This window comes from Ammospiza caudacuta, chromosome 6, assembly GCF_027887145.1.
Source record: "Ammospiza caudacuta isolate bAmmCau1 chromosome 6, bAmmCau1.pri, whole genome shotgun sequence".
In the NCBI taxonomy this organism is placed as follows: domain Eukaryota; kingdom Metazoa; phylum Chordata; class Aves; order Passeriformes; family Passerellidae; genus Ammospiza; species Ammospiza caudacuta.
Genome location: NC_080598.1, coordinates 30,962,734 through 30,988,050, shown reverse-complemented (window position 1 = coordinate 30,988,050; position 25,317 = coordinate 30,962,734). Strand labels below are relative to the sequence as shown.

At 44.8% G+C, this 25,317-nt stretch overlaps 1 protein-coding gene across 2 annotated transcripts in view; it reads left to right on the top strand.

Moving 5' to 3' along the window:
* The window catches only part of RGS6 (regulator of G protein signaling 6), a 247,467-nt gene that overhangs the window by 203,791 nt on the left and 18,359 nt on the right, over positions 1-25,317 (top strand). For both annotated transcript variants that reach the window (XM_058806258.1, XM_058806257.1), the window contains exons 15-16: positions 4,787-4,973; positions 20,535-20,624. In XM_058806258.1, coding sequence (XP_058662241.1) covers positions 4,787-4,973; positions 20,535-20,624 — 277 coding nt within the window. The remainder of the gene's footprint in view (positions 1-4,786; positions 4,974-20,534; positions 20,625-25,317) is intronic.

Genomic DNA, 25,317 nt, shown 5'->3' with positions numbered 1-25,317 from the left:
GGGAACCTTCTGAGACATCTTGAGATTGCTGAGATGTTAATTTAGCTGCTGGATTGAATTTTTTCCCTCCTAACTTTTAAGAGTGTCAGCTGGAAACGGCAAAGTGGGAATATGGAACATGGGAATTTCACCTGAAGGGAAAGGAGGCTGCACACCTGTTTATAGACCTCAGTGGGAAGCATGTGACACTTTGTGGGAATGCACTGTGGAGCTGGCAATGCATGGATGCAGGCGCCCTGGGCCTTATTGCTTGTGAGCATGTGTTGAACATGGAGATCGCGGGAAAGGAGTTCTACCTGCAGAAAGTGTTTATAGCTTACATGACTCCTAGTGGTTGAAACTTGTTGCCAGGTTCCCCCCGCCCAGTTTTCATCAGGAAAGGTGAAGTTCAGGCAGGGAGGAGAGCTCACATATGCAGTAAACACACCGGGCCGCCCCAAAGCCCCGTGTTCCCTAAATTAAGAACGTTGCCCCAGCAGTTCGGAGGCAGTGCCAGAGCTGGAGGGCTGAGCGGAGTGCGAGCGGTGCGGGCAGAGCCGGGATGGGACGGGCAGTGCCGGGATGGTGCGAGCAGTGCCGGGCTGTGCGGGGCAGTGCCAGGATAGTACGGGCAGTGCCAGGCGGTGCGGGGCAGAGCTGGGATGGTGCGAGCAATGCCAGGCGGTGCGGGGCAGAGCCGGGATGGGGCGGGCAGTGCCGGGCGATGCGGGGCAGAGCCGGGATGGTACGGGCTGTGCGGGGCAGTGCCAGGATGGTACGGGCAATGCGGGGCAGAGCCGGGATGGGGCGGGCAGTGCCGGGCGATGCGGGGCAGAGCCGGGATGGTACGGGCTGTGCGGGGCAGTGCCAGGATGGTACGGGCAATGCGGGGCAGAGCCGGGATGGGGCGGGCAGTGCCGGGCGGTGCCGGCAGGCGGCGCCATCGCCCCGCGCTGCGCGGGCCCCTCAGCGGGCCCGGGCAGGGCCTGTCGGCGGACACTGCGCACGGCCGGCGGGCGCTGCCCCGCGGCAGCGACAAAAGGGCTGTCCTGCCCCACAGCACTGAAAGGAATTGCTGCAGAAGGAGGGACTTGCACCGTGCACCGCGTGGGAGGGGAGTGGAGGGGGAGGCCTGCGGGACGCTCGCCCCGTCCCCACCGACACTGCGGTCTCCTTGGCAGGTCCCCCATGCCCCAGCGTGCAGCTTTGCAGCGTCTGCCAGACCCCAGATTGCTCGCCAAGGACAGATTTTTGTTTGTATTGGCCATACCAAGCTCACCACGCCAAGGATCTGACCACTAAATAACACAAAGATGTGAATACTGCCCCTGTCTGAACTGCATTTTGATTTTTATCAGTTGCTTTCATTCATTTCCTGGCTGAGATGTTCAAAGTTAGTTCTTGGTGAATGGAAGACGGTTTGTGAATGGTTAGAGATGTGAGACCGGAGGGGCATGGGATACTGGCATGGAACCACTGAGGCAAGGAGAGAAGTGTGCTTGGATTCTGACCTCAGATAATCACTTGATGAATTCACTGTCAAGCTAAAGGTGTTGTGTGCACCCCAAAGATGAGGATACAACACTGCCCTTGTCTTGACTGTTGTTCCTCAGTTTCTGGAGTCATCCATATTTTGCCTCCTGATGAGGATTTAAAATCAATTTTTGTTTTACAGTGTACCTCAGAAGTAGCCACTCCCCTGCTACTCACCCTGTCCTTCCTTAGCAGCCTTTTCATTGGGGGACATCTTTGAACAGCAGTGACCAAGCACCTCTGCAGTGCCCTGCAGGGAGGCAGAGTGCACATGCAGAGGTCCAGGAGCTCTCTGTGCCTTGGGGGAGCTGTGGAGGATAAATGCCATTGTAGGATATATTCTGCAAGTGACAGCAGTTTAATTACAAGCTGGATGAGGCTGAAATGGTTTTTGCCACTGACAACACTTTAGGACACCATATTATCAGCCTTCTCCAGTCCTTACATGCTGTTTTATAAAGGACAAAGAACGTGTGATCAATGCTGCTGCTCCCTCTGTGCAGACAGCCCCTGTGCCAGTCCTGCTCTGCTTAAAGGGCACCTGTGGAGAGGACACACAAGGACATCTCCCTTCTCCCCTGCCCTGTGCAAAGGTGTCCGCTGGACATCTGTCTCCTACAGAAAGAGAGGAGGCAATGTAGGATTTTCACCTGACTCCTTGTAAACTTGTGGTTCAGAAACTGCAGGATTCAGGGAGTGCATTTGCACTTTATAATTGAGCAGAATTTCCAGCACAGTCATTGTAGGTTGGCTCCTTTCCTTAGTAGAAATACCTGCTTCTCTCTTGTAAATGCTATAAATCCCATAGGAAACCCTGCTTATGTGTTGGCTTCAGGTTGATTCCTCATGGCAGAGAATTTGCCTTGGAGTTGAAGCTGTGGGGCTGGGTACCCCTCTTTGATGTTGCTTGATTTTCAGATGCCAGCTACAGTGAATAGCTTTGAAATTTTTACCAAGACAAAACTCCCCTTTGCCTCGAAGAGGACATCCAGCCTTGGGCATGAATTCACAATTGCTTGCAGTAAAAAGAGCTTGTTCTTGTTACTGTCAGGTTGGTCTGGTTGGTTGGTTTTCAGATTGAGCCAAATGGTTATTAAAATGGATGGTGCTCCTGTTCTGGCAAGCTGTCACTTCACAGCGTTCCCAGCTCTCTCACAAGCGTGCTTTCCCAGCCCGCCTCCCCGGCTCCAGGGGCAGAAGATAAGCCAGGAGAAAAGGTTCTCTCTAGCCAAATGTTTGTCTGAAGTGTCCCAGCTACTCTGGAATGATTAGCATCTTTTCTTCCTATGCCTTTTCTGTGTTCACATGTTCCTATTACATCTGAAATTGAATGCTAAAGTATTTTTAAATAACGGAAACCACATATGGCATCAGATTACTGCGCTGTGAGTGCCACCCTTTACTCTCTGCATGCATGTGATAAGTGGGGATGTCACTGCTCAAATGACAAGGCAGGATATCAGGTGCACTAAACTCTCAAAGATGGAAAAGGACCAACCATGCACACTCCTCCACCAACCCCAGATACTCTATTTCAGTTCCTAAAATCAAATGTCACCTTGTTAGAACCACAAGTATGTGATTCCAAAGGTACTGATGTAGTGTTGGAGTGTGTACCCCAATCTGTTTTACTGAGCCTGTCAAGGAAATGGAAAAACCATAGGAAGGAATATGGTCAAGTGGCTTGGATGAGTCAGGGCTGTGGCATGAGGCCCCCTGATGGTCGGGAAGAAGCAGCAGACAGGCAAGGAGGATTTAGCCTGGCCTTGCATGTAGTGTGGATGTCATTTTCCCCCCAAACTGACTGTTTGCCTCTATTGCAGTTAGGATACCAGGCTAAATAGGGTAGCAGCCTCATTTGTTTGCAATAACACCACTGATTCCAGGGTGTTTAGATACTGCCTGCAGCCATTAAGGAAGCTAGAGTGAGGAACAGCACAGGAGTCACCAGGCTGCTGTCTCCTCCACCCATCCTCACTGCCATCGGGATTTTTGTTTGGGACAGACTCTATCTTCCTCCTTCACCATGGAGGAATATTTGCCTTAGTGGCAGCACACTGAAACCACTGAATCATTTGGGGTGAGAAATCTGGACTTCAATTACAGTTCAACTGGTTTATAAGGGAGACACAGGATTTTCCAAGTTGTGCAGCTCTTGCAGATGCCCTGAACAAGCAGTGACCCAGACATTCCCTGTCTCCTCTGCACAGTCTGCTCAGCAGAGAGTGTATAAGAGCAGTGCAACCTGGACAATGGGCACCTTTGCCAAGGGGGTAGGAAAGAGCTGGCTATTGCAGGTGGCTGCAAAGGTACCTTCAGTACCTGTTTGTCCCGTAGCCCTCAGCACTCTCTGTGGAGCACTATTGTGCTTGCTCAACGAGGTTGCAGGGCCCAGGTACTCAGGGCAGATACCCTTCAGGGATGCCTTCTTGCTGGAAGATAGAGTTGACCAAAATAAAAGGCTACCGGGCACCATGCATCTTCTGAATTATTCACCTGAAAGAGCATATCTCTTTCAGCAATAAATAAAACTAGCACCACCAACAAAATGTCTTTTCTTTTTCCTAGGATAAAAGACAAAACACATGCGTGTTACTCTTGCAAAATATTCTGTGGTCTTTGTTTTCATAGATCAAGATACGGATTATGTCCTTAGTCATCAAGGGGATTATCTTCTCTGTATTTATGAACTTACTTTAGTCTGTAAGCATAGCCTAGTCAAGGAAATACCCCTGTAAAATTGGAGTATGGCATGACAAGAGTCATCTTTTCTCATGGCATCCATCTGAATGCTGGTCAGTTTACAAGTAAAAAAAAATCTCTAAGTGGCATTGCTACAACTTCACACTGGAAATGATATGAATGTTAAGTTTGTTCTTCATTTTAATCCCCTGTGGATGACAAATCCTGCAGGCAGGAATGACCAGCACATTGCAGTGGGGCTGTGGGAGGCAGAGCCTACTCCTCTCCTCCAGCTGCATAGCTCTGGAGGTTTCCTGTTTGCCTACCTAATCTGACACTTCTGCAGGGGCAGTTGAATAAGAATGTATCACTTCTTAAGGTCAGTGTTCTGGTCTTAGCCAAAATATAAGGGGTTGATGTAAAGTACATCCCCTTGAAATCATGCTAACATGGAGAGTGTTCTGTGAATTCTGATAGATGCAGGATTAGGTTCTATGTCTGTTTTAGGACTCTGCCTAGGCTTATTCCCAAAATCTTACCTAGATTTCTGTCTTTTTCTCTTCTCTGCCCTTTTAATTTTTGCCTAGTACAGGTTTTGGTTGGCTGTCCAAGATCTCAAGAAACGACCTTTACAAGATGTGACCACAAGAGTGGAAGAAATCTGGCAAGAGTTTCTAGCTCCTGGGGCCCAAAGTGCTATTAACCTGGATTCCCACAGCTATGAAAAAACAAGCCAAAATGTCAAAGACCCAGGGAGATATACATATGAAGATGCACAGGTTCGTTTTTGGTTTTATGCAACTACTGCTAATGAAACTCTCAGTTTTAATATGATATTCTACTATCACATTGTCACTGCTCACTTGTAAGAAAAAGGAGATGCACAGTTTGAAGTGACTTTGAGGATATCTGTTCAAGCTGGGTAAATCATATTTTCATTGAATCTATCTGTTATAACAGGCTAAGGCTCCTCTGGGAACAAATGTTCCAAAATCTACAAGTCTGCAAGGTGCTGCAAGCTGGAGCCATGTCTCAGAGAAAGCACAGATTAAAAAGTGCTGTACAGTTCAGCTTGTCTGTCTGTGCTACCTGTCATCAGTCTGTCATATTTACAGAATGGCCAATGTCAGATCAAAACCCTGGCTAATACACTTTTTTTATTTTATTTTTTTATGCCTAATTATATCCCCCTGCCAAACCCCAAATGCAGCAGCTCCCTCCAACACAGCCAGAAATTTGTCCACTAGACAATACCTTAGAGTAATGATAGGACAGTAGGCAATGCAATGAGCTTAATCCTTCCCTCCTAAGGCTCCAGATTTATCAGGGAAATTTTTACAGATAAACTGTACATGGAAAATGCCTTGAGGAAAACAGATAATTTGAGAAAAACTGCTATAAGCTAGGGTAAAGCTGCATGACCTTCTGGAGAGTGAAAATATAATTTTCTAATTTTTAAAAAAGAAAAATGAAGAAGGGATCATTTGGCAAATATTACTAGGGACACAATGAAAATATATCCTTCTCATAATCATTTTTATTATTTACCAAAAGCAAATGAAAAGAATTCCTGGGTTTGGGGATTTTTTTAATTGGCATTCAAAAGCAATTCTTCAAAATGCTCCACTAACAAAATACTTTCATCTCAGGGGAGATGTTTTGGACCACTTATACAAGGTTAGGCAATGAATTTTTCAAACCAGCATCAAATACTCTTATTTTCCTGAATTCAGTCTTGCTCCTTGGGGCCAGCAGAGAAGGAATGTGCATGACGCTTCAGGGCAGTCCCCTGTGAATATCAGGCAACTTAAATGCCCTTTCTAAAGCTGAGAGATACAGGAGTGTGAAGACATTCTGGATAAGATGTATTCTTTGCTTGGCAGTTGTAGTGAAAAAGAACTGCATGCATCACCTGAAAAAAATGATGATGGCAAAATGCAGGCTAAAGTAGATAGGTGAGTAATGGGGGGGAATTGATTAAATTGATAAGTAGAAGTACTAAGAATAAGATGAATGTTTAGATGATGAGTATTTAATTAGAAGAAGACACAGAGGATTTAGCCTTGAACTGATCAGTTCACAATGTAATTGCCATTCAAAGGAGAGTTGATAAAATCAAGCTGGAGCCCTGGCAGTTAAACTGCAGTTTTAGCTCCTTGGGTTAATTTTATTTCAGTGGATTTTTACACTGACAGAACTCTTCAGTTCATCTGTTGTGGTTCATGGACACAGAAATATGAGGCAAAGGTAGACCTTCAAGGGCCAGCTATGGTTATCTTGGAGATTGAATCTATTGAATCCTCAAGAGAGGATAGCACAATGTGGAAGGTGAACCCAGTTACCTTCTTGGGCAGTGGGCTTCTGGTAGCTCTCCAAAGGCCAAGCAGGCTGTTTGTGACTGCTTGACTGGATAGCTGAGAAGGTGTTCTAACACAAGCAGGAAAAAGCAGGACATTGCTGAAGGGTGCAGTGCCCTGGTAGAGATTTTTTCTGGCTCATCCTGGAGAAGGGAAGTTTTCGTTTGCCTATCCACTTCATGGGAGCCAATGCAGATGGCCCCAGGGTGCAGTAAATCTCCCAGGACCTGCCATGGTGTTTCTCACAGGTCAGCCCTGCCACTGCAAAGGCTCTCATCCATGAATCTGCAGCAGCTGCCTTATCTCAGCACCCCGGCACCAGGAGTCCATGGGAGCTCCCACACATCCCACATTCCTAGGGACTCAACCAGATACAGCTAATCAAAACACCCTCTGTGGGAGGGGAAAATACGAGTGTTGTCCTGTCCTGAGTAGCTTTAGCACAAAGAGGAAAACAACTGAAATGTCCTTGTAAGTAAAGAACAAGAAAAAATTTAGTTTACTCAACAGCACATTCTTTGAGTGCCTGCAGGTCTGAGCCACTACAAGGAAGGAAAAGTGTTGGCTGATCTGAGAAAAATAGTTTGATACTCCTGCAGTGGAAGAATAGGAGAAAGTGATGTAGCTCTCTAGTTGTGACTTGAGAGATCCACAAAATGCCAATTCTGTATAAAAAACACTGGAAATGGACACATTGCTGTACTTGGGAAAGGCAAGGTGTAGCAGAGCACATTCAGGCCAGCAAATGCTTTATAACAGGAAGTTGAAAGCAAAGCATCATTTGTTATCGGGTGCTTAACAGTCTACATTGATGTGCTTCTTTGCACACCCTTGGCTCCCAGTCCCAAAGAGCTCTCCCAGATGCTGCTCAACCATCTGGTAAGGCAACTAGCCTAGATAAAAAGAGAGAGAAAAAAGGCTTTTGGCAAACATTCCTCTCACTTCAAACCTCTTTGTCCCCAGGCCAGTCTGGTCTGAAAGCAAATGGGTCCTCTGTTCAAAAAAATCTCAGCTTCAAATCTCAGTCCCCAAAGCGCTCATAAACCAAACCTGAATTTGGTGTGCATTTATTATTTCAGACAGACCTCTCTCTGAGAAGGATGCCTGTTCCACAGAAGGAAGTGTTGTGCCATTTCCCCATCTCAGCTTGAGATGCTGTGTCCCTCAGTGCTGCTGCACTCCACAGTCCTGCACTGCCGGGCTTGCATGGAGTTGCCCCTCCAGCTGTGGCTCCCGCAGGTGCCATCGCCCACCCCACGCCCAGCTCAAGCTGTGCCAGCACATCTCAGCTCTGAGCAGAGTGTGCAGTGCTGGCTCAGCCTGCACTTCCCTCCCCAGCTGTCCAGCTTGTTGGTGTCTCTGTCCTTGAGCAGCCCAGTGATGCTCTGAACTCTGTCCTCATCATCAGCTCTGCCAGCTATCTTGATCCGCAGCACCTTCTGTCATTTTAGTCCTGGGCCCCTCCAGAGGGGAGCCTACCAATTTAGCTGATTATTTTCTGCTCTTAAACAACTGTCCTCTGAGTAAAATATTATGATTATCAAACCATTTTCACTGGGGAGCAAAGCAGCTTTTAATACAAGGGGCATCGTCAGGAAAGGTCAGTTCAATTAAACAGTGAAGTACTTAGCAGGATGTAAGCTCCCACAGGACTTATCAGCATCATTGAACAACCAATGTGGGGCTCTGCAATATGAAGCAGGCACCGCCAGCTCTGGAAAGTAAATAGGTTTGGGTCCATCTGAATGGCCTCTTTTGGCTAATGAAGTTGCAGACAGCCAAAGTAATTCATCTTTACATGGGAGCACAGAGCTGTGAGTGTGACAATTATGGCTTATCTGTACATGTTATTAGTTTTTTAACCATTCTTCCCCTACCACCATCAGGCATCTCCTTGCCTCTTCTGAAATGTCTTTCTGCCTTGAGAAAATCTTTAATCCCTTCCTCTGTCCCTTGGTGTTGGGAGCTAGTATCACCAGGATGCATTGTGTTTCTTCACAGTAATGTTTGTAGGGTCATTTAGTCTACATTTACTAGTAGACTTCAGAGCTAGGTGTACCAGAGCCAGGTAAGCCACACAGTTGGCTTTGGAATTCCTTTCCTGTTTTCTTTGTTTATTTTTACTCTTTAATAAATAAAATAGAGTGTTAGATTGACATTCATTTACCTGAACTAACCAGCTGTTGTTTCTGTTAAGATAATTCAGGGAAATTCAGTTCTAATCCAGGCTCTGTTAAGAATTTTAACTATTCTTTTCAGATCTTTGGCTAATTCCAGAGCAGATTTAGACCATAATTCTAAATTCCGGGCAGCTCAAACCAGAAATGTACCTGTGCCAGATTTGAAACATAGAATAATTTGGGACAGAAGGCACCTTTAAAGTTCGTCTAGTCCAGCTACCCTGAAATGAGCAGGGTAGATCTTTAACTAGATCAGGTTTCTCAGAGCCCTGTTCAACTTGACCTTGAATGTTTCCAGAGATATGGAATCCACCACCTCTCTGGACAATCTTGGCCAGAGTTTCATTATCATCATTGTACAAACTTTCTTCCTTAAATCTAATCTTGAGAATTGTACAAACTTTCTTCCTTAAATCTAATCTTGAGATTTGAGCCCAGTTCTTACTCTCAGCTGCCTCATGTGTAGTTCAGTTTGTTCTGGACTGTGACAGAGATACAAGTCCTTGCAGGATTCATCAGTGGTCAGTCGTCAGTTCGCATTCTGGTTGTATCAGGAAGCTCAAGGTGCTGAGAGAATTTGATGGGATTCTGTTGAATTCAAAACCAAACTCCCAAGTTTAAGCAAGGATCTCTTGGAAGTGAAATGTTATTTTTTACCCAGAAGGGAAAAGGAGGGAAGACTTCTCCTAACTTTGTGTTTTCAAGCATGCACAGGATGTGAAAGTCCTGGTGTCTATTCAGTGGGCATAGAGAATTCCTTTTGTGAGTCTGGAGCAAAATCATAGCATGGAAGGAAGATGTGAAAATAATCATTCATTATGTGTCTGTATCATCTTTCATGTAAGAACTTGGAGAAGCATTATTCCTATTTTCTTAAAGTTTTGTGCAGTCACCCAAGTTATGTGCATGAGTGTAAAGGACAATGACTAAGGGTTGGTTAGCAGTGCAGGCATCCAGCAAGGGGACACAGGGCAGACCAAGGTGCTCTGCCTCTAAGAGGGGATCAAGTCCACATGAACCAGTGCTGCTCAGAGACACTGAACCTGTGCTGTGGGGAATTGAAAGCACTGCTACATGACATCACAGTACATGACATCAGCTCCAGAAGTCCTGGGGGCTTTTGATAGCCTGCACCTTCCTGTGGAGGTTAGGGACTGCACAAGGACTTGACCTTTATTCCCTTCTCCTTCTTTGGCTCTGATTCTGTGGGACTGGAGGAAAAAAATTGTTCCTTTCACTGCACGCTGGTTCTCTTCCTTGTATTTGGGTTATGGTGACTGCAGAAAACACACAGAGTCTCACTGTTGTGTGTTTATTACAATTAGAAACAAAAGTGCAAGCTCCTGCCCTCATGGATTTCAAAAAACAACCTACAAAGCAATCTAAAATCAAGAGCCCCACAAATACAGCCAGAAGAGTAGTTAGATGTCTGGAGGAAAAATAGAAAGGGATGGTGGAAGCTTACACTGCTGTGCCTGGTGCTGTGGAAAGCAGGAAACAAAAACCTTGAAGCAGAGGTTTATATAGGAGCAGATACTCTGTGTTGTTATTTTCCTGTTTTGCTTTGTTGGGAGTTTTTTTTTTTTAATGTACATATGCGCCATACATCAGAAAGTACTTTTTTTATCTTCTGCCTTCCATTTTAATTTGTAGTTTAGCAGTCATGTTAACATCTACCATTCAGCCTTTGTCTTGCTGTTCCCTTTCTGTCTCTGAAGGCATCAGGGATCAAACTGCTGTCTACACTAATGTCCTTCTGTCACACACGAGCAGAAAAAGGGCCAGGAAAAAGTCACAAGTGACCCCTCTCCTTGCAGACACAGTGACAGAAGGCAACAGATCTCTTCAAATGAAAGATCATGGGAAATGGGGTAACAAGAACAGTCAGCATATTCCCACAGGACAATAGTCTGCCTGTAATTCAGGGTGCTGATCCTGCCAAGCTGTCTAAAACTACATGCATGAGTATTAACAGTGCCTCGGTGCCAGACATTTCATACCTCCAAAAAATACCTTTAGATGGATTACATGGGAAAGTCTCTAGCTTGTTCAAAAATTGAATTCAGCACTCAGACTCTGGGACTCTTGTGTCAGTAGTGTGCGCTGTGCTTCTTGAAAGCAACAACTGCATGTCAGATCCAGAGCAAGAGAATTTCCTCTTCATGTGAAGGTCAGGAAGCTGCTGATACTGTTTCTTTTCCCCCCAAATAGGGGGTGAAAGTGTTTGCAAGTGTGTCCTTTCATCTAATCAAGAAGCCAGAACCTCAGGAGTCCACTTCTCATGGACTTTGAGGTTATGGTCTCTTCCTGCTAAATCCATGCACTGCAGAAACACCATGGTCTTTAATTTTTTTAAGGGCTTGTTACCTTCCTGAGTGTTCATACTCCTAATTAAAAATTTAAGAAAAAATCCATGGGAAGATCTATCAGCAATGCATTTCATATCCCTGCTCAGCCCACAGCAGGTATGAATGTGGGCTGTCAATATGGGGTTTGCTGGCAAACAGTTAAAAGATTTCAACATACATTTGGACTCTGAGATCTTGAGTTCAGCCACTTAATGGCAGCCCAAGATGTCATAGCAGCAGATACTGTACAGCCAAAATGTTGATGAGGCATGGAAAACTATTTATCTGTCCAGTACTTGTTCTCTAGGTAGGCATCCCCTATCTCACCATGGCCACCTTTACTCAGAAGCTGTGTTCTGCTTGTTTCTGTGGGGCTGTATCCTGCTCTATCACCATCTCCTATGGAACAGAATGTCCCACTGAAGTATAATTTCCTTCTGCTGTGTGAGGGGTTCTGCATGTTCTTCTCCTTGGTACAATTCAGCTTTTTGGCAGGATTTTGCATGGAGCAAACAAGGAAGAAGTTGCTGACAGCCTGCAGGTGTCAAGGTGTTGACCAAAAGGTTAACTAGTTACGCCTCATAGCTGTACCACAGCATCTACAGAAGGGAAAAACCTCATCTTCATTGCTGCAACTCCTACCTATTGTATTGTTTGGAAAAGAAATGCCAGTCTCCTGAATGCTACATAAGGTTGTCCCCTCCTCCCAGGCACAACCTTTTCACTTGGGCGTTTTGCCAGTAGCCAGGATTTGGCCCATATTGAGAGAATCAGCCTCTTAGCCATGATCATTGTTCTCAAAACCTAAAGCTGCTCATATGGCGTTAGACTCCCAGCAGCCCACTCTTGTCTCCCAGGATAGCCCTTGCTATATTTAGGACTAAATCCTCCTGCAGTACCAGGCTGACCCCTTAACTGCACAGCAATCAACAGCCCTTTGCCTCTAGTCCTCTGCACTGTGTCTGCCATTGACCCTCAACAGCTCTGCCCTCACATTTCTGTTTGAAGATATGAAGCAAACCAGTTGTCTCATCAATTTATAGAGGAACCATTGCTAAATTTATGTGTTTCTTTTATCAATGTGCTTTTCCATGAAAGATTTACATTGTGTTTCCAACTATGTATCTACAGGGCTAAACAAAGGATTTCTGTGTATTACTCAAAATGAGCTCTCATTGCTTACAGTTATCCCTCTTGGTAAGGCTCTTTCTTACATTCATTTCATTTGTGGGCTGAAAAAAAATTATGCTTTTTAGCTTAGCAGGGAGGTTGGTCTATATTACAGGATATTTATTCATCTTTTTTTCCCTTGGTAGTAAAAGCAACTTGGTTGAGTGTGAAGAAAATGCACCAGCTAAAACTTGGTTTAAATTATGTGCCTTGAATACTTGAGACTGGCAAAAAAGATTTCCAGAGCAATTCACTCTTGACCAAGACCTTTATGTGCCATTTAGCAACCTGAAGCATTTCTTTTCCATCTGTAAATCCAGGCCAGCCACGCAGTCCCGCAGCAGCCAGAGCACCCAGTCCCGCCTGCCCTGCTAGATGGCAGCACTGCCGGCTGCCAGAGAGCCTCCGGGAAGGGGCTCACCCTGGTTCATGCAGGCAGGCAGCTCAAACAGGCACTACAGCGTTTTTGAGAAGAGTGAAATCCTAAATGCAGAGACCAGAATAAGCACATCCAGAAAGGCTCTTAGTGGAGATTTGGAAACATTAAAGGGAATTAGAATAAAAAATACGTGTTTCCCTGCTTTCTAACCCCTACTGGTGTTTTCCCATCAAGTTCAATCAGGGCAAATGTGAAGATCTCTTCTGCAGCTTCTTCACTGTTTGGCTCATCTCAACTGTGCCTGCTACCAGCTACTTCAGCTTCCAGAGCTGATGCAGCAATTTTTACTGCTTTTTCCAAAGTGCATTTTAGCACTACCATTTAGCTTGAATGCAATTGATCATAATTGCTCCTAAAAAGCGTTGCGTTCAGTTTTGGCACAAGCAACTGCTAAAGAGGAGTAGGTGTCCTTTCCTTTCTTTGGCTTTTTGGGAGATCCTGGTGGTGGTGTGGTAGGGGGTTCTGCTGGTCAAACAGGTTTCTTGAGGAAGAGTACAGCAGAATTGACAGGACACATCTCTAACAACCCATAGATAGCAGGTTTTGATGACTGCAGTATGTGTATATGCTGGCACAGGGGTTAACCTCAGCTCCTTTGCCACAAATGTCTGTGCAGAGCAGGGGTGCTGACAGACAGGCACTAGGCTGCTGCCAAGTCTAATTGGAAGGTGCAGCAGTCACACACCATGTGCTTGCAGAAGCGTCTGCTTTCTCCTTCCCACGTCCTCTTTGTACTATAGAGACAGCTTTTCCAAAAACAAACTCCAGGCAGGTTCTCAGCTGGCATATCTTCCCATCTTTCCAGCAAAGGCCACAAGGCCTTCACTCAGGCAGCACTCTCTCGTGTGTGAATCTGCAGTAAATTCCTCCCCCACGCCAAGCATACAGGTGGCACAAATATTAGCATTCATTGCAGTATGCTGGTTTTTTTTTAGTTGTTTAATCTACTGCTTTACATTGCTTGTGGCCTTTTCTTTTAATGGATTTGTCTGACATGCTGCAAATCTCCTTTGGAGTTGGCCAGAGGTTTGGCTGCATGCTTGCAGTACAAAAGGGGTCTCCAAATCAGCTCTCATAAGTTAATACCAGGTGTTGGTGACAGGGTGAAGGAGTGCTCCAAAAGAATCCAGATGTTAGTGCAATAACTACAGCAAGGAGGTTTCTGACCAGTTTATGAAAGGCAAAGTGGACCCTTGCAGCTCAAGTACATCTCAACAGCTATCTAGCCTTAGTGTAAACTCCCCAAAATAAGCTAAAAATCGTGGAATAGAATCATTAAGGTGGGAAAATACCCCAAAGATTATGAAGTACAAGCTTTGACCAAACACTGCCATGTCAATTAAATCACAGCACTAAGTGCTACCTCCATTCATTTCTTGAACACTTCCAGGGCTGGTGACTCTACTGTCTCCCTTTCTTTCATTTCTTCTCATTCTGTCACTAGCTGCCTTGGAGAAGATGCTGACCCCCACCTGGCTACATCATCCTTTCAGAGAATTGTAGAGTGATAAGGTTTCCTCTGAGCCTCCTTTTCTCCAGGCTGAACAATCCCAGCTCCTTCAGCTGCTCCTTATCTGAGTAACTTTGTAGACTCATCACCATTGTCATTGCCCTTCTCTGGACATGCTCCAACACTTCAATTTCTTTCTTGCAGTGAGGGACTCAAAACCGGACACAGGACTCAAAGTGTGGCCTCACCAGTGCCAAGTACAGGGGGACAATCCCTGCCCTGGTCCTGCTGGCCATGCTGTTGCTGATACAGGCCAGGATGCCATTGGCCTTCTTGGCTACCTGAGCACACTCTGGCTCATGTTCAGCTACTGCAGACCAGCTCTCTCAGGTCGTTTTCTGCCAGGCAGCTTTCCAGTCACTCATTCCCCTGCCTAAAGCACTGGATGGGTTTGCTGTGACCCAAGTGCAGGATCTGGCACTTGACCTTGCTGAACCTCTTTCCACTGGCCTTGACTTGTTGATCCAGCGTGTCCAGATCCCTCTGCAGAGCCTTCCTGCCCTCCAGCAGACCAACACTTCCACCCAGCTTAGTATCATATGTGAACCTGCTGGTGGTGCACTTGATCCCCTCATCATAAATAATCACCAATCAACAATAAAGATGTTAAACAGGGCTGACCCCAGTACTGAGCTCTGGGGCCACCAGTGGTGACTGATGCCAGGATGTAACTCCATTCACCACCATTCTCTCAGCCTAGCCATTTTGATAGTTTTTAACCCATCAATGAGTGCACCTCTCCAAACCAGAGGCTGCAAGCTTCCCCAGGAGAAGGCCATGGGAGACTGTATTGAAGGCTTTGCTGAAGTCCAGGTAGACTTAATCCACAGCCTTTCCCTCATCCACCAGGCAGGTCACCTGGCTATAAAAGGAGATCAGGTTGGTCAGGCAGGATGTGCTTTTCCTATACCCATGCTAGCTGGGCCTGATAACTTGGTTGTTCTGTACGTGCTGTGTAATGGTAGCCAAGATGATCTGTTCCATAAATGTGCTAAATGGGAAACCTGTGCTTGAAGCGAGCAAAGAATTGGTCATTTCCTTATTCCCCATCATCACCTAAAGTTTGCAGTTGTGTTTAGGCACAAACAGGGAAAAATTTATATCAGCAAGTTCAAATTTAAGGGCTTTCTGGAATCTACCTGGTGTTCAGAGTTCATTCAGAGAACATTGTGCTTGACCTTCACAACTCCAAAATAATCTCAAGCCTGTCACAAAATATCAAGATGAGTAAAATACTAGTGGAACTAGGAATGGATGTTTAACCACCGATTCTCTTCTTGATTCATATACACAAATCATAGGAAAGAACCAAGGTTTTCTGCTAAAAAGAAACATTCTTAACAGAGAAGGTAATTCCTGGGATCTACCACGTGCCTTATGCAAGTCAGATGTTTGTTTTTTTTTATCATTCAGGTTTTTTCCCACATTTTTCTTGAGTGTTCCCAATGTTCTGCTTATCTGGCAGCCATGCCCTCCTCAGGGTCACTGTGCTTTGACTGAGAGGGGGAAGAGAGACCTGAGATCACATTGCAGCACATTGATTTGGAGCAGGTGCAGCTTTGAGATGGTTTCTGCTATCTCAGCCACCTCCTACATTCCCGTCTGGATTGCAAACTTTATTTTTTCCTCCCCCTTTCCCCTCTTGTCAGGAATAATTTACTAAGCCTGTCCTTCATCTCTTTCCAAAGGTAAAGCTTGTGGAAGGAAAATAGCCAAGAGATGCTGAACCTTATCAGGATTTACTTCCCTGCACTTAAGCTGTCAGCTGTCAGGGGTGGGATTTCCTGTTGGTTTCACTTAATTGTAAAAGAGAATTTTTTGGTGATTTATCTCATTGGTTCCTTTTTTTTTTTTTTTCTAGAAGGGACAACATTTCCTCCTTTTAAATGTCCTGTTTGTTCTTCTTTATATCATATAATGTTTGTGGCAAGTAGAATGGTTATGTTGTGTGAAGTGTAACTCTCGTGACAGAAGACCATGTACAGACAGTGTGCTCAGTGAAGCTGGACAGCCCCCAGGACCACTGCATATTTTCCCCACCATGGAGGACATGTGATTCAGGTGCATAAAATAAGGGTCTGCTTTTTTCTCATGACAAGATGCAAGCAGATCCCATTGCTTCTGTTGCCTTGGTTCAATAGCTGGGAAACAACAGTCATGGGGGCATTTGGTAGCAAACCCACTCTGCTTGCAGGAGTCTTGTAAGGGATTTGTTTGCTTCCTGGAGATTAAATCCACTGCACTTAGAAAAGCAGGTTCTTGTGTCACTTTCCATGTTAGACTGACATTTCTCAATGTGCACCCATTGTCACAGGGGAGTATCAGTACAGCCAGCACTCATCAGCAGCATGCTGTGTGAGGGACTGAGTGACTGGTCAGCTCAAAAAGCCAGCTTGCCAGGGCTCCCTCACACATGTCAAGTCGGTCCCTGTCTCCACTTGCAGCTGCCACTGCAGTGGCCTGAGATGGCATCTCAGTGCTCAGAAAGAGCTGGCAAGGCTGCAGGGGAGACCAGTGGGACACGTGATGCCTGTCAATTGCTGGCCAAATCTTTAAAGACTTTTTTTCCCTGCATTTTATCTGGTTTTATAAGCTACCTTGTTTAATGGTTTAATAGATCACTTGGGCAGTTTTGTTAGATGATTGTTTTAAATCCTTGGGTTTGCAGTGTAACTCCCTAAAGGATTGTTGGAGCAGGGAGCTGTGAGACTGAGCCATACTTTGGAAGTGGTACATGGCAATGGCTGGGAGAGCCTACACCACCTAGAAGAAATGGTCCTCCTGCTCTTGTGCAGATGGGGCACAGGAACTTCCTATGGCAATTTGTAAAGAAGTGTTGCACTGATAATTCTGGACAGACTGCTCACAGTGCAAGAGACTAAAATGTCTGCGGCTGCATTGTTAAAAGGTACACAGGTAGTCATTTACTTTTTCTATTTAGGGAACCAGCAGTAGTGAGCTCATCACCCTGAAAAAAAAACAAAACCCCAACTTAAAAAATTGAGAATTATCTCAGTATAAGGATGGAAAAGCTCAAACTTCTTACCAGCAGTGTCGTGTAATGTCAGGGAGATTGTGCATGTTTATAAAGTGCATTGCACTGGGAAAATTCAGTCTTTAATGTGGGTGTCCTTTCTTTCCACCATGTGATAAAAAGGTGGAAAAAAACCCAGCTGCTCAGTAAAATAAGATGGGAGAGACCAGTGGGTTGCAATGATCCAAAGTGAGCTAAAAATCCATGAGAGAGAAGGACAAGACCATTTGCACATGTTGCACAGAGCAACTAAATCCAAGCCCACACCTCTGCCTGTTGCTCAGGCTTCCACAGAAGAATATGAACAGTTGTTAGATCTCCAGTAGCCTTCAAGGTATTTATGGAATGAGGAGCTGCTAAACATTAGCTGTAGGTTCTCCCTAGGAAGTTGCAGATTCTAGAATGCATAAGACAAAATAGCTTCATGGCAAAGAACAGAGTAGGCTACAGATCAAAACAAATGTTCCAGCCACTGGCTTTTCCCATTCTGCAGCTGGATTTGGTGTGTAAATGGGCTGGGCACACACCACAGCCACAATTTTAGCTGTAATCTTCAGGGTGCAGTCTCAGTAGGGATTTTCACTGTAGCAGTGCAAGTTGTCCTGTACTGTTGCAAATTGGAAGGCAGTCTTTGCTGATCTGAGCAACTGCTCAGATTTCCAGTAGGTGCTTCAGAAATGCAGTGTTGTAAAATAAATTACTAGCGTATCATTCATGCCTTCAGTCTAGGGATTGTTGAAAGCAGGCCCTTAGAATTCTTACAATTAAAAAGTAAAGTTTGCTTCTGAAGCTATCATGTCTCCTATGCCCAACCTTCTTTCTTCATTAGCATTCAAAGCCTAGGAATTCCCTGTTTGATTATATCTTTGGTGATCAGCTGAGAGGTAGCACTGTTGTTGTTTAGTGATTCCAAGATGTGAAAAGCTGAGAAAATGCTTCATACCAATTAGCTAACTGCAGAGGCAGCAGAGCTGTGGCTGTGCAATAGTCCTGTTTCAGGGAAGGGCTTCAGTCAAGAAGACAGTTTGTGGTTTATTTCATCTCAGGATCAAAGCAATTTTTTCTCCTTCTGACCAGCAGTTACTGAGTTTATACTGTTTTAAGGTCAAATACATTAAGTTCTCTTGACATGAGCAAGAATGATAGTTGTTGCTGGCATACAGGTAGGTCGTATGGACAGCCTCATGTGTTGTCCTTTGCTTCTGTCTGTGTGGCAGTGAAAACTGGAAATTATTTTCCAAAAATGTTATCATCATGTTTCAGACCAGACACAGTTGTCTTACCACTGGTAAAGAAACCATTTGGAGCCCAAAGACAGTAAAAAAATTAATCACATCTAGCAAAATATTAATATAAATATCCCTGTCACCCACCATGTTAGCTCAGCCACAGGACCTTCCTGCCCACCTCAGCACCTGTCCAACCAGCACCCTGCATGGACTGGCTGCTGTAAAGAGGACCACTAAGAGGATGAAGGCTCTGGAGGCCCCCTCAGGCCCTTTGCTGATGGGCTACAAGGTGCCCACTTACTCATCAGTCTCCTCATGGTCCTGAAAAAGCACCAGTTAGGTGGGTTTGTTTCCCAAGTAGTTACAAAGAACTTATTAGGAGGACGTGGAGTCTCCTTGGAAACCTTAAGATGTAGCAGTTCAGGCAAACTGGTTGAGGTGTGGTTGGCTTTAAATCAACAGTCTTGAGTTTATGCTAGTTGAAGTATTTAAGAGAGAATACAAACCTTTTGATGGTCATATCCATGATGTGCATTATGTTCCCTGTTCTTGTCTTAGGGCGTACTTGGCTCATTCTGTCCTGCATAAATAGAACAAATGTCCCACAGCTGGACATCAAATCTCATGGAAATGCTGTACATGAGGAGTATGAAACTGTGCCCTACCATGTGTTTTTTTCTGGGCAAGAAGGGTAACAGTTGCTAAATAGTTTTATATGAACGATTCTATTGCTAAATCTTGTGCTATCCTTTGGATAGATAGTGTTGCACAAATGAGGATCTGTCAAGACTAAAAGCAAGTATGGAAATTAACCAGTACAAATTGTTCCATGCCAGGATTTAGCTCAAAGAATACATTTATGCTGTGTCAAAGGAAAACCAGTAGCCCTCATAGGACTACACCAAATAGGATAAGAAAGCTGAATTAAGCAGTTCTTCTGTGTATGGACAGGTCATTGCTAATTACCTGTGATGGTGAAGATAAGGGAATTCTGCTTGGCTTGTTAACACACTGAAATAAGCTATGTGACTTCTGTCTGGTTTGGTTCTTCTAAAGTTTCATGTACAATGGCTTTAGGGCTGGAGAGAATATTTCATGTTGTATAATTCACTATAGATAAAACTGCTCATTGACTCTATAAAAGTGCTTCCTTGGGCAAAGTCTAAGAGAAAGGTCCAAGGTGCCTGTTTTTCTCTTGATCCCTTTAGTGTGTTGTCAGTCATTATTTGGTCAAAGTATTCTGATTTTATTTTCCTGGTGTTTGGGATAATATCTTTTGTAAATCCAGGGATAACTAGGAGAAAAGCTGACTGTGTTAAGGGATTCTCAGCAGAAAAGTAAAGCTTAGCAAGGAAATTAGAAAAGGGTATGTATTAAGTTCTGCTGCAATGAAACACCACTTTTTAAATTTGAAGATACACATGGTAAGTGCTCTCAGAGCAAACTGGTAACAGCAGTTTGACTTAAGAGAAGACCCTAAGAGAGGGACTCATCCAGTGTAACTTTATACATAGGATGTAGCCATCCACATTGGAGCTAGTCATGTAACTTCCCTTCATAGTCATCACAGACATGGGCTTCTTCTGGACATTAACATGTTGGCTTACTTAAGTGCATGTCTGAAGTGGAGATGAAATGTGCAAGTATCAGTTCCCCTCCATGAACAGAAAGGGAGTGCTGAGTGATTGTTCAAGTATCTGTAGCTGGTAAAATGAAACCTAATCTATGAGACAATTTCTGGTGTTTATTTCTTCTTTCCAGGGTAGGCACTTTCTTATAATCTGGGTACTTCAGAGAGTTGCAATCTTTGCAGAATATTGTGAATAATGTGTGCTAGCCTTGGGGATGAGGGCTGTCTTTCTGTTTTGTGTTCATACAGCTCCAGGTACAGCAGGGTCCTGCCCCAGGATGGACCTTGTGTACACTACCACAACACAGATAATCAATAACAGCAGATTTAATTAGAACTCTGATCAGTCTCTCTTCCTTCCAATTCTCCGTGTTTTAAGTTCCTGTGATGTTTAAATGAGGTTTGATAACAATTCTCTGTCTCTCATTCCCCCTATCCCACAGGAGCACATTTATAAGCTGATGAAGAGTGACAGCTACGCGCGCTTTCTGCGTTCGAACGCTTACCAGGACTTACTGCTGGCAAAGAAGAAGGTATCTGTTGGAAAGGACATGCTTGCATCTCTTAGCACGTCTTGATTCTCGCCTGCTGCTTGCTGCTGGTGTGAAAGTGAAAACATTGTTTGCTTTTTTTTCCTTTAAGAAGGGAATGAGCACTTTTATCTTCTTCACTACGGGCATGGCATCCATGTGCACAGCCTCAGCATGAGTTTTGGGGAAAATATGGTGACCCGAGGTAGAAGTAGTATGGGGAGGTGTTTGTCTTGCACAGCTGTCTCCCAAACTCAGTGTAGACAATATAAATTGTATTACCTGCTTCTCATAGAAAAGATGGTATGTGATTTGAGAAGCAGAACCCATCAGTCTGTTCATTACTGGTGCAAAATTCACCTATAAAGGTTTTTACCTCCCTAGTCTCACCATGTGATATTCCCTTTGGATGCCTTATCTATAGATCCCCCTGCAGCTATTCCCATACTCCTTTTCCGTGCTTTTGTCTCCCCAGAGATGCTTCCTTTTCCTCAGAGACAGGAAATAATTGCAATGCATGTAGTAATCAAAAATTCCTGCCACATTGTCTCAGAGGAAATCTGGGTTTGAGCTCTTCTTAGCCTTTTTGGTATCTGCATGAGCTCTGCCAGCACCATGATTCTGTCAGGAGCCTCCAGATCACAGCAGCAAAGCAATAGTTATGTAAGGTTACAACTCCTGTCCTTGAGTCCCCTTGTTCTAAGGGGTCTAGGAGATAAGCTACTGATTTCTGTGTTTGTGGCTGTGCTCAAATGCTTCCTGCATCTCCTGATTAATTCCCGTAGCTCTACGTGTGTGTCTGTGTGCATGTGCATGCTATGTACATGTGTGTGTGTCCTACTTGCATTTGGCTCCTAGGACTGCACATAAACTGATTCCTGACTCCTGCAGCCTGAGTGTGTGGTTTCCCATCACCATCTTCCCTGCTGTTTTTCTGCTGCATTCTCTGTGTGCTGCCAAATTACATTGCATCGGCACAATACAATGAAATCCCAGTGGTGTTTTTGTCCTGATTGTCATTGTGTGCCCTAAAAGCATGCATATGGTGACAAAAGGAGACAAGCCCCTCTGTCTGCTGTGCCTGAGATTACTGGCAGGTGGATTAGCAAAAGGTAGTGGAGGGCAGCAGTCAGCTTTCTGTTTCAAAATGTCTGGTCTGAGACAACATAAACCAGTGCTGCTTACATTTAGAAGGGTTAGACCTGACTTAGTTCAGAGACTGGGGAAGGAAGGGAGTGTAAGGCAAAGTCTTCTGATGGTATAAACCATAAAAGCCTCTGCCATCTTCCTACCCCCAGCAGCTTATGGCCCCCCTACCCCCCAGTCTCCATTGAAAATATGAGGGTACTTGTGCTTGAAAGCCAGGAGAGCTTTCTCCTCCCAGCCAAACCCATTCAAACCAAAGGTTTATATTTTTGCAATCCTTGTTTGCTGTCAGATCAAGCCCTGGATGTGTCAGCATGACATCCTCATCCCCCTGCAAACTGCCGCAGGAGCAGGTTTTGGTGTCATGTTAACGCAACCGTGAAAGTAAGAATCAAGTTTCTTTTAGAAAGAGCTGTGGGTGCACAAGTAAACATATGAAGGCACAAAAAAGGCAGGAGTAAATCAGTGCAGATGTGCTGTTCAGCAGCTGCACATTATGCAGGAGGGAAGTTGGTGTTACTCCAGACTCTGTAAAGTTCTTTGCAACCACATTACACTGTGTTGGGCAAGTGAATGTTTTGGAAATGGTAGGTACAGAGATGATGATAGAAAGAACATGACATTTCTGTACGCTGAACTACATGGTCCTATCTTTAGGGTGGTGCAGCTTTGAGAGGCAGCCTTTTAAAATTCCTCTAAATAGGTAGAAAGCAAGGGAATGAAAAGAGGAACCCAGTGACACATCAGAGCCTGTATGGATGGAGAATTTGGTTTAGAGCCTGCAAACAAAGTTGTGGATTTACTGATGTAAATAGAAATTCACTGCAGTTCTTGAAGTTGTGATGAGTACATCTCTCTGAGGCCTGTCTTTCCCCAATGTCATTATCCTCACATGGCTTGTATACCACACTGATGTGACATAGCTTACTTTCATAACTGAAAATAAGTTCTGTCAGAAGCACAGCATGATGAACGGGGGATAAAAAGAGTTGCTTGCACTAAGCAAATTAGCTACGGCTTCAGATTCCCACATTAATGTTTTGTGGATAAGTTTGTGTCATTTGGGATCTTTTGCCTTCAAGCACTGGGTTATGGCAAACTGAGGGGGCAGGCAAAAGGGAAAGGTAGACTGTGTGGCTAGAGCACAGAACTGGGAACCATAAAATCTGTATGCTTTCCACGGTTACCCCACTTAATTTCATGTGTGAGCTTGGGGGAAAAAGTTCACCCTATATCCTCCTCTTTTTCAAAGGGCAATAATAATAGTGACCTGCTCAGCAGAGAGATGCCAAAGCTTGATTAGTGCTTCAAAACATACTTCACATTTCTGGTATTTGTAAAATACTGTAAGTTTGAAGAGTTACTTTCTTCCACACCATACAATAACCAAAGATGTGAGAGCTTTCCCTGCCTGCTCTGGGAGTACAGTAATGGAGAGAGAACTTCTGGGTTGGAATTGAGATTGAATGACAGATTTATGAGGGGAATATATTGTTCACACCACTAACTGATGCAAGACAGCAGACATAGGCTGTGTACAGACCATACATACATATTTTGTTAATCTGTTTTAGATGTTTTTTCTCCATTCTTCCCAGTGCCATTATTGCGAGTAACCACAGTATTACTGGCCTGAATCCTGCAGATTCATGGTGCTCAGCAGGGAACATGAGGTTGGCCTCCAGCAAGGGTGTGATTAGAAGCAGTGAGCTGCAGAGGGGAAAAACTGGGTGTAGCGTTCTGCCTTGAACAGAGGGCCTCCTCCCTGCCAGGCTGGAGGAGAGATGAGAACACAGCCCTGTCCTCAGGAGGAATGGCCATGTGCCCAGCCCAACTGGAGCTCTGGGCCTCCATTCCCACCCCCTCCCTGCAGCAGGTAGAAATCATGGATCTGCTGAAGGTGTCTGGCTCAGAAGTGAAGGGCTGGATGTGCTGAGATCCCTGAGCAACTTGCTGTGTTTTATTTGTGCATCTATGCAACACACCCTGCTGGTGCTAAGCAGAGTCAAGCACTGACCTGCTCCTGTTTCTGCTGATATGCACCTTGCTGCAGGGTACTTACAGCAGGTAATCACCACTGCATGGGCCTCCAGCCCTTCTCCACAGTAGCCAAAATGGTGGCTGGATGTCCTTAGACAGCAGTGATCCACCTGTCAGGACAAGTGCTGTGACAAACATCCTCAGTCAAGGCAAAGAGGCATTTTGGCAGGGTGACTTGGCTGCAGAGCAGTGGTTTATTCCCTGGGGAAAAAGAGCATTGTAGATTAGTTAGTGCACCGTGGAAAGGGATGCGAGAGCACAGGAACTTTTGTTAATGGTGAAGAAGCAGCCAGACACGTGCTCTGCTAATTATTTGTGCAGAGCAGGGAGCGAAAGGAACAGAAAAGACCTTGAGGTACTTTCCCTTACTCACTGTAAAGGTGAAACAATGACATTGGTTGGCATCTCTGCATTACTGAAGCGGCAGCTGAACTGTCACAGTGCTGGTGTTCATGTCAGCCTGGGATGGGGTGGCTTCCTGCCACCCAGCCCTGCCCATAGGCAGGGAAGCATCCTGGAAAGACAGCCACAGCTGTAGTGCAGACAGGCTGTGAAGCCATGGGAGTGAACCCTGCAGCACTGAGGGAAGAGCAGGTTGGTGTTTTCTTGGTTTAGAGCATTGTTTTGCTCTCCAGCTGGTTCAGGGAAGTGTGAATTCACCGTGATCTTATTCAAATAAACACACAATATATGCAAAATACTCTGGCCACTTGGTAGCACTGTACATGCCCTTTGCTTTCTCACTTTGGACAGGTAAATGTGACTGCCTGAGAAGCCCAGGATCTGCTCCTGGCCTTTTCTGAACCCAGGGTCAGGGATATTATTACCCTTTATTTTTATCTGATCCCATTCCCTCCAGAACACATTATTTTTCACCAAATTCAAAATAAACACCACTTCAAACCCCAAAGTCTCATACCAAAAAAACCAGGATTCAATAGCCAACAAAATAAATCCATGGAGGGAGGGAGATAGAGAATTTTGTAGACCTTATGTTCAGAAAACTGCATTTCTATATGTATTTCCCTAGCCCTTTTCAGATCCCTGGCAAAAAGTGTCAGCGAGGGAATACTTAGGAGCTTCATGCCGTGAGGAGCAGGCTCCATTTCCCTCACACACCTTTTGAAGCATTGCTTTTAACCACACCCCCTATTGCCAGCTGCTCTGTATTGCTCAGGAAGGTTTTTGTTGCAGATTATGCCCCCTTCTCAGTCCCATCAGGGCACACGTGGCCAGTTTGATTCAGTGGCAGGACTTGTCTTGAATGTTATAAAGATGCTGAGCAATTTTCTGATAATTACTTTTAATAGTCAGTGTCAGCTGTTTTTCTCAAGTTTTCTTCTACTTAATTTCCATGCAAGCAGAATCTACACAAAGGAACTTAAAGTTTGGATGGCTGGGTAAATGATTTAAAAAAAAAGGAAAATTCAGAGAAGCCAGTCAATAATTAGTGAATGGCATCTATGTGGTGACCTCTATTTTTCTGTTGTCTGCCTGGGCTGAGAGGTTT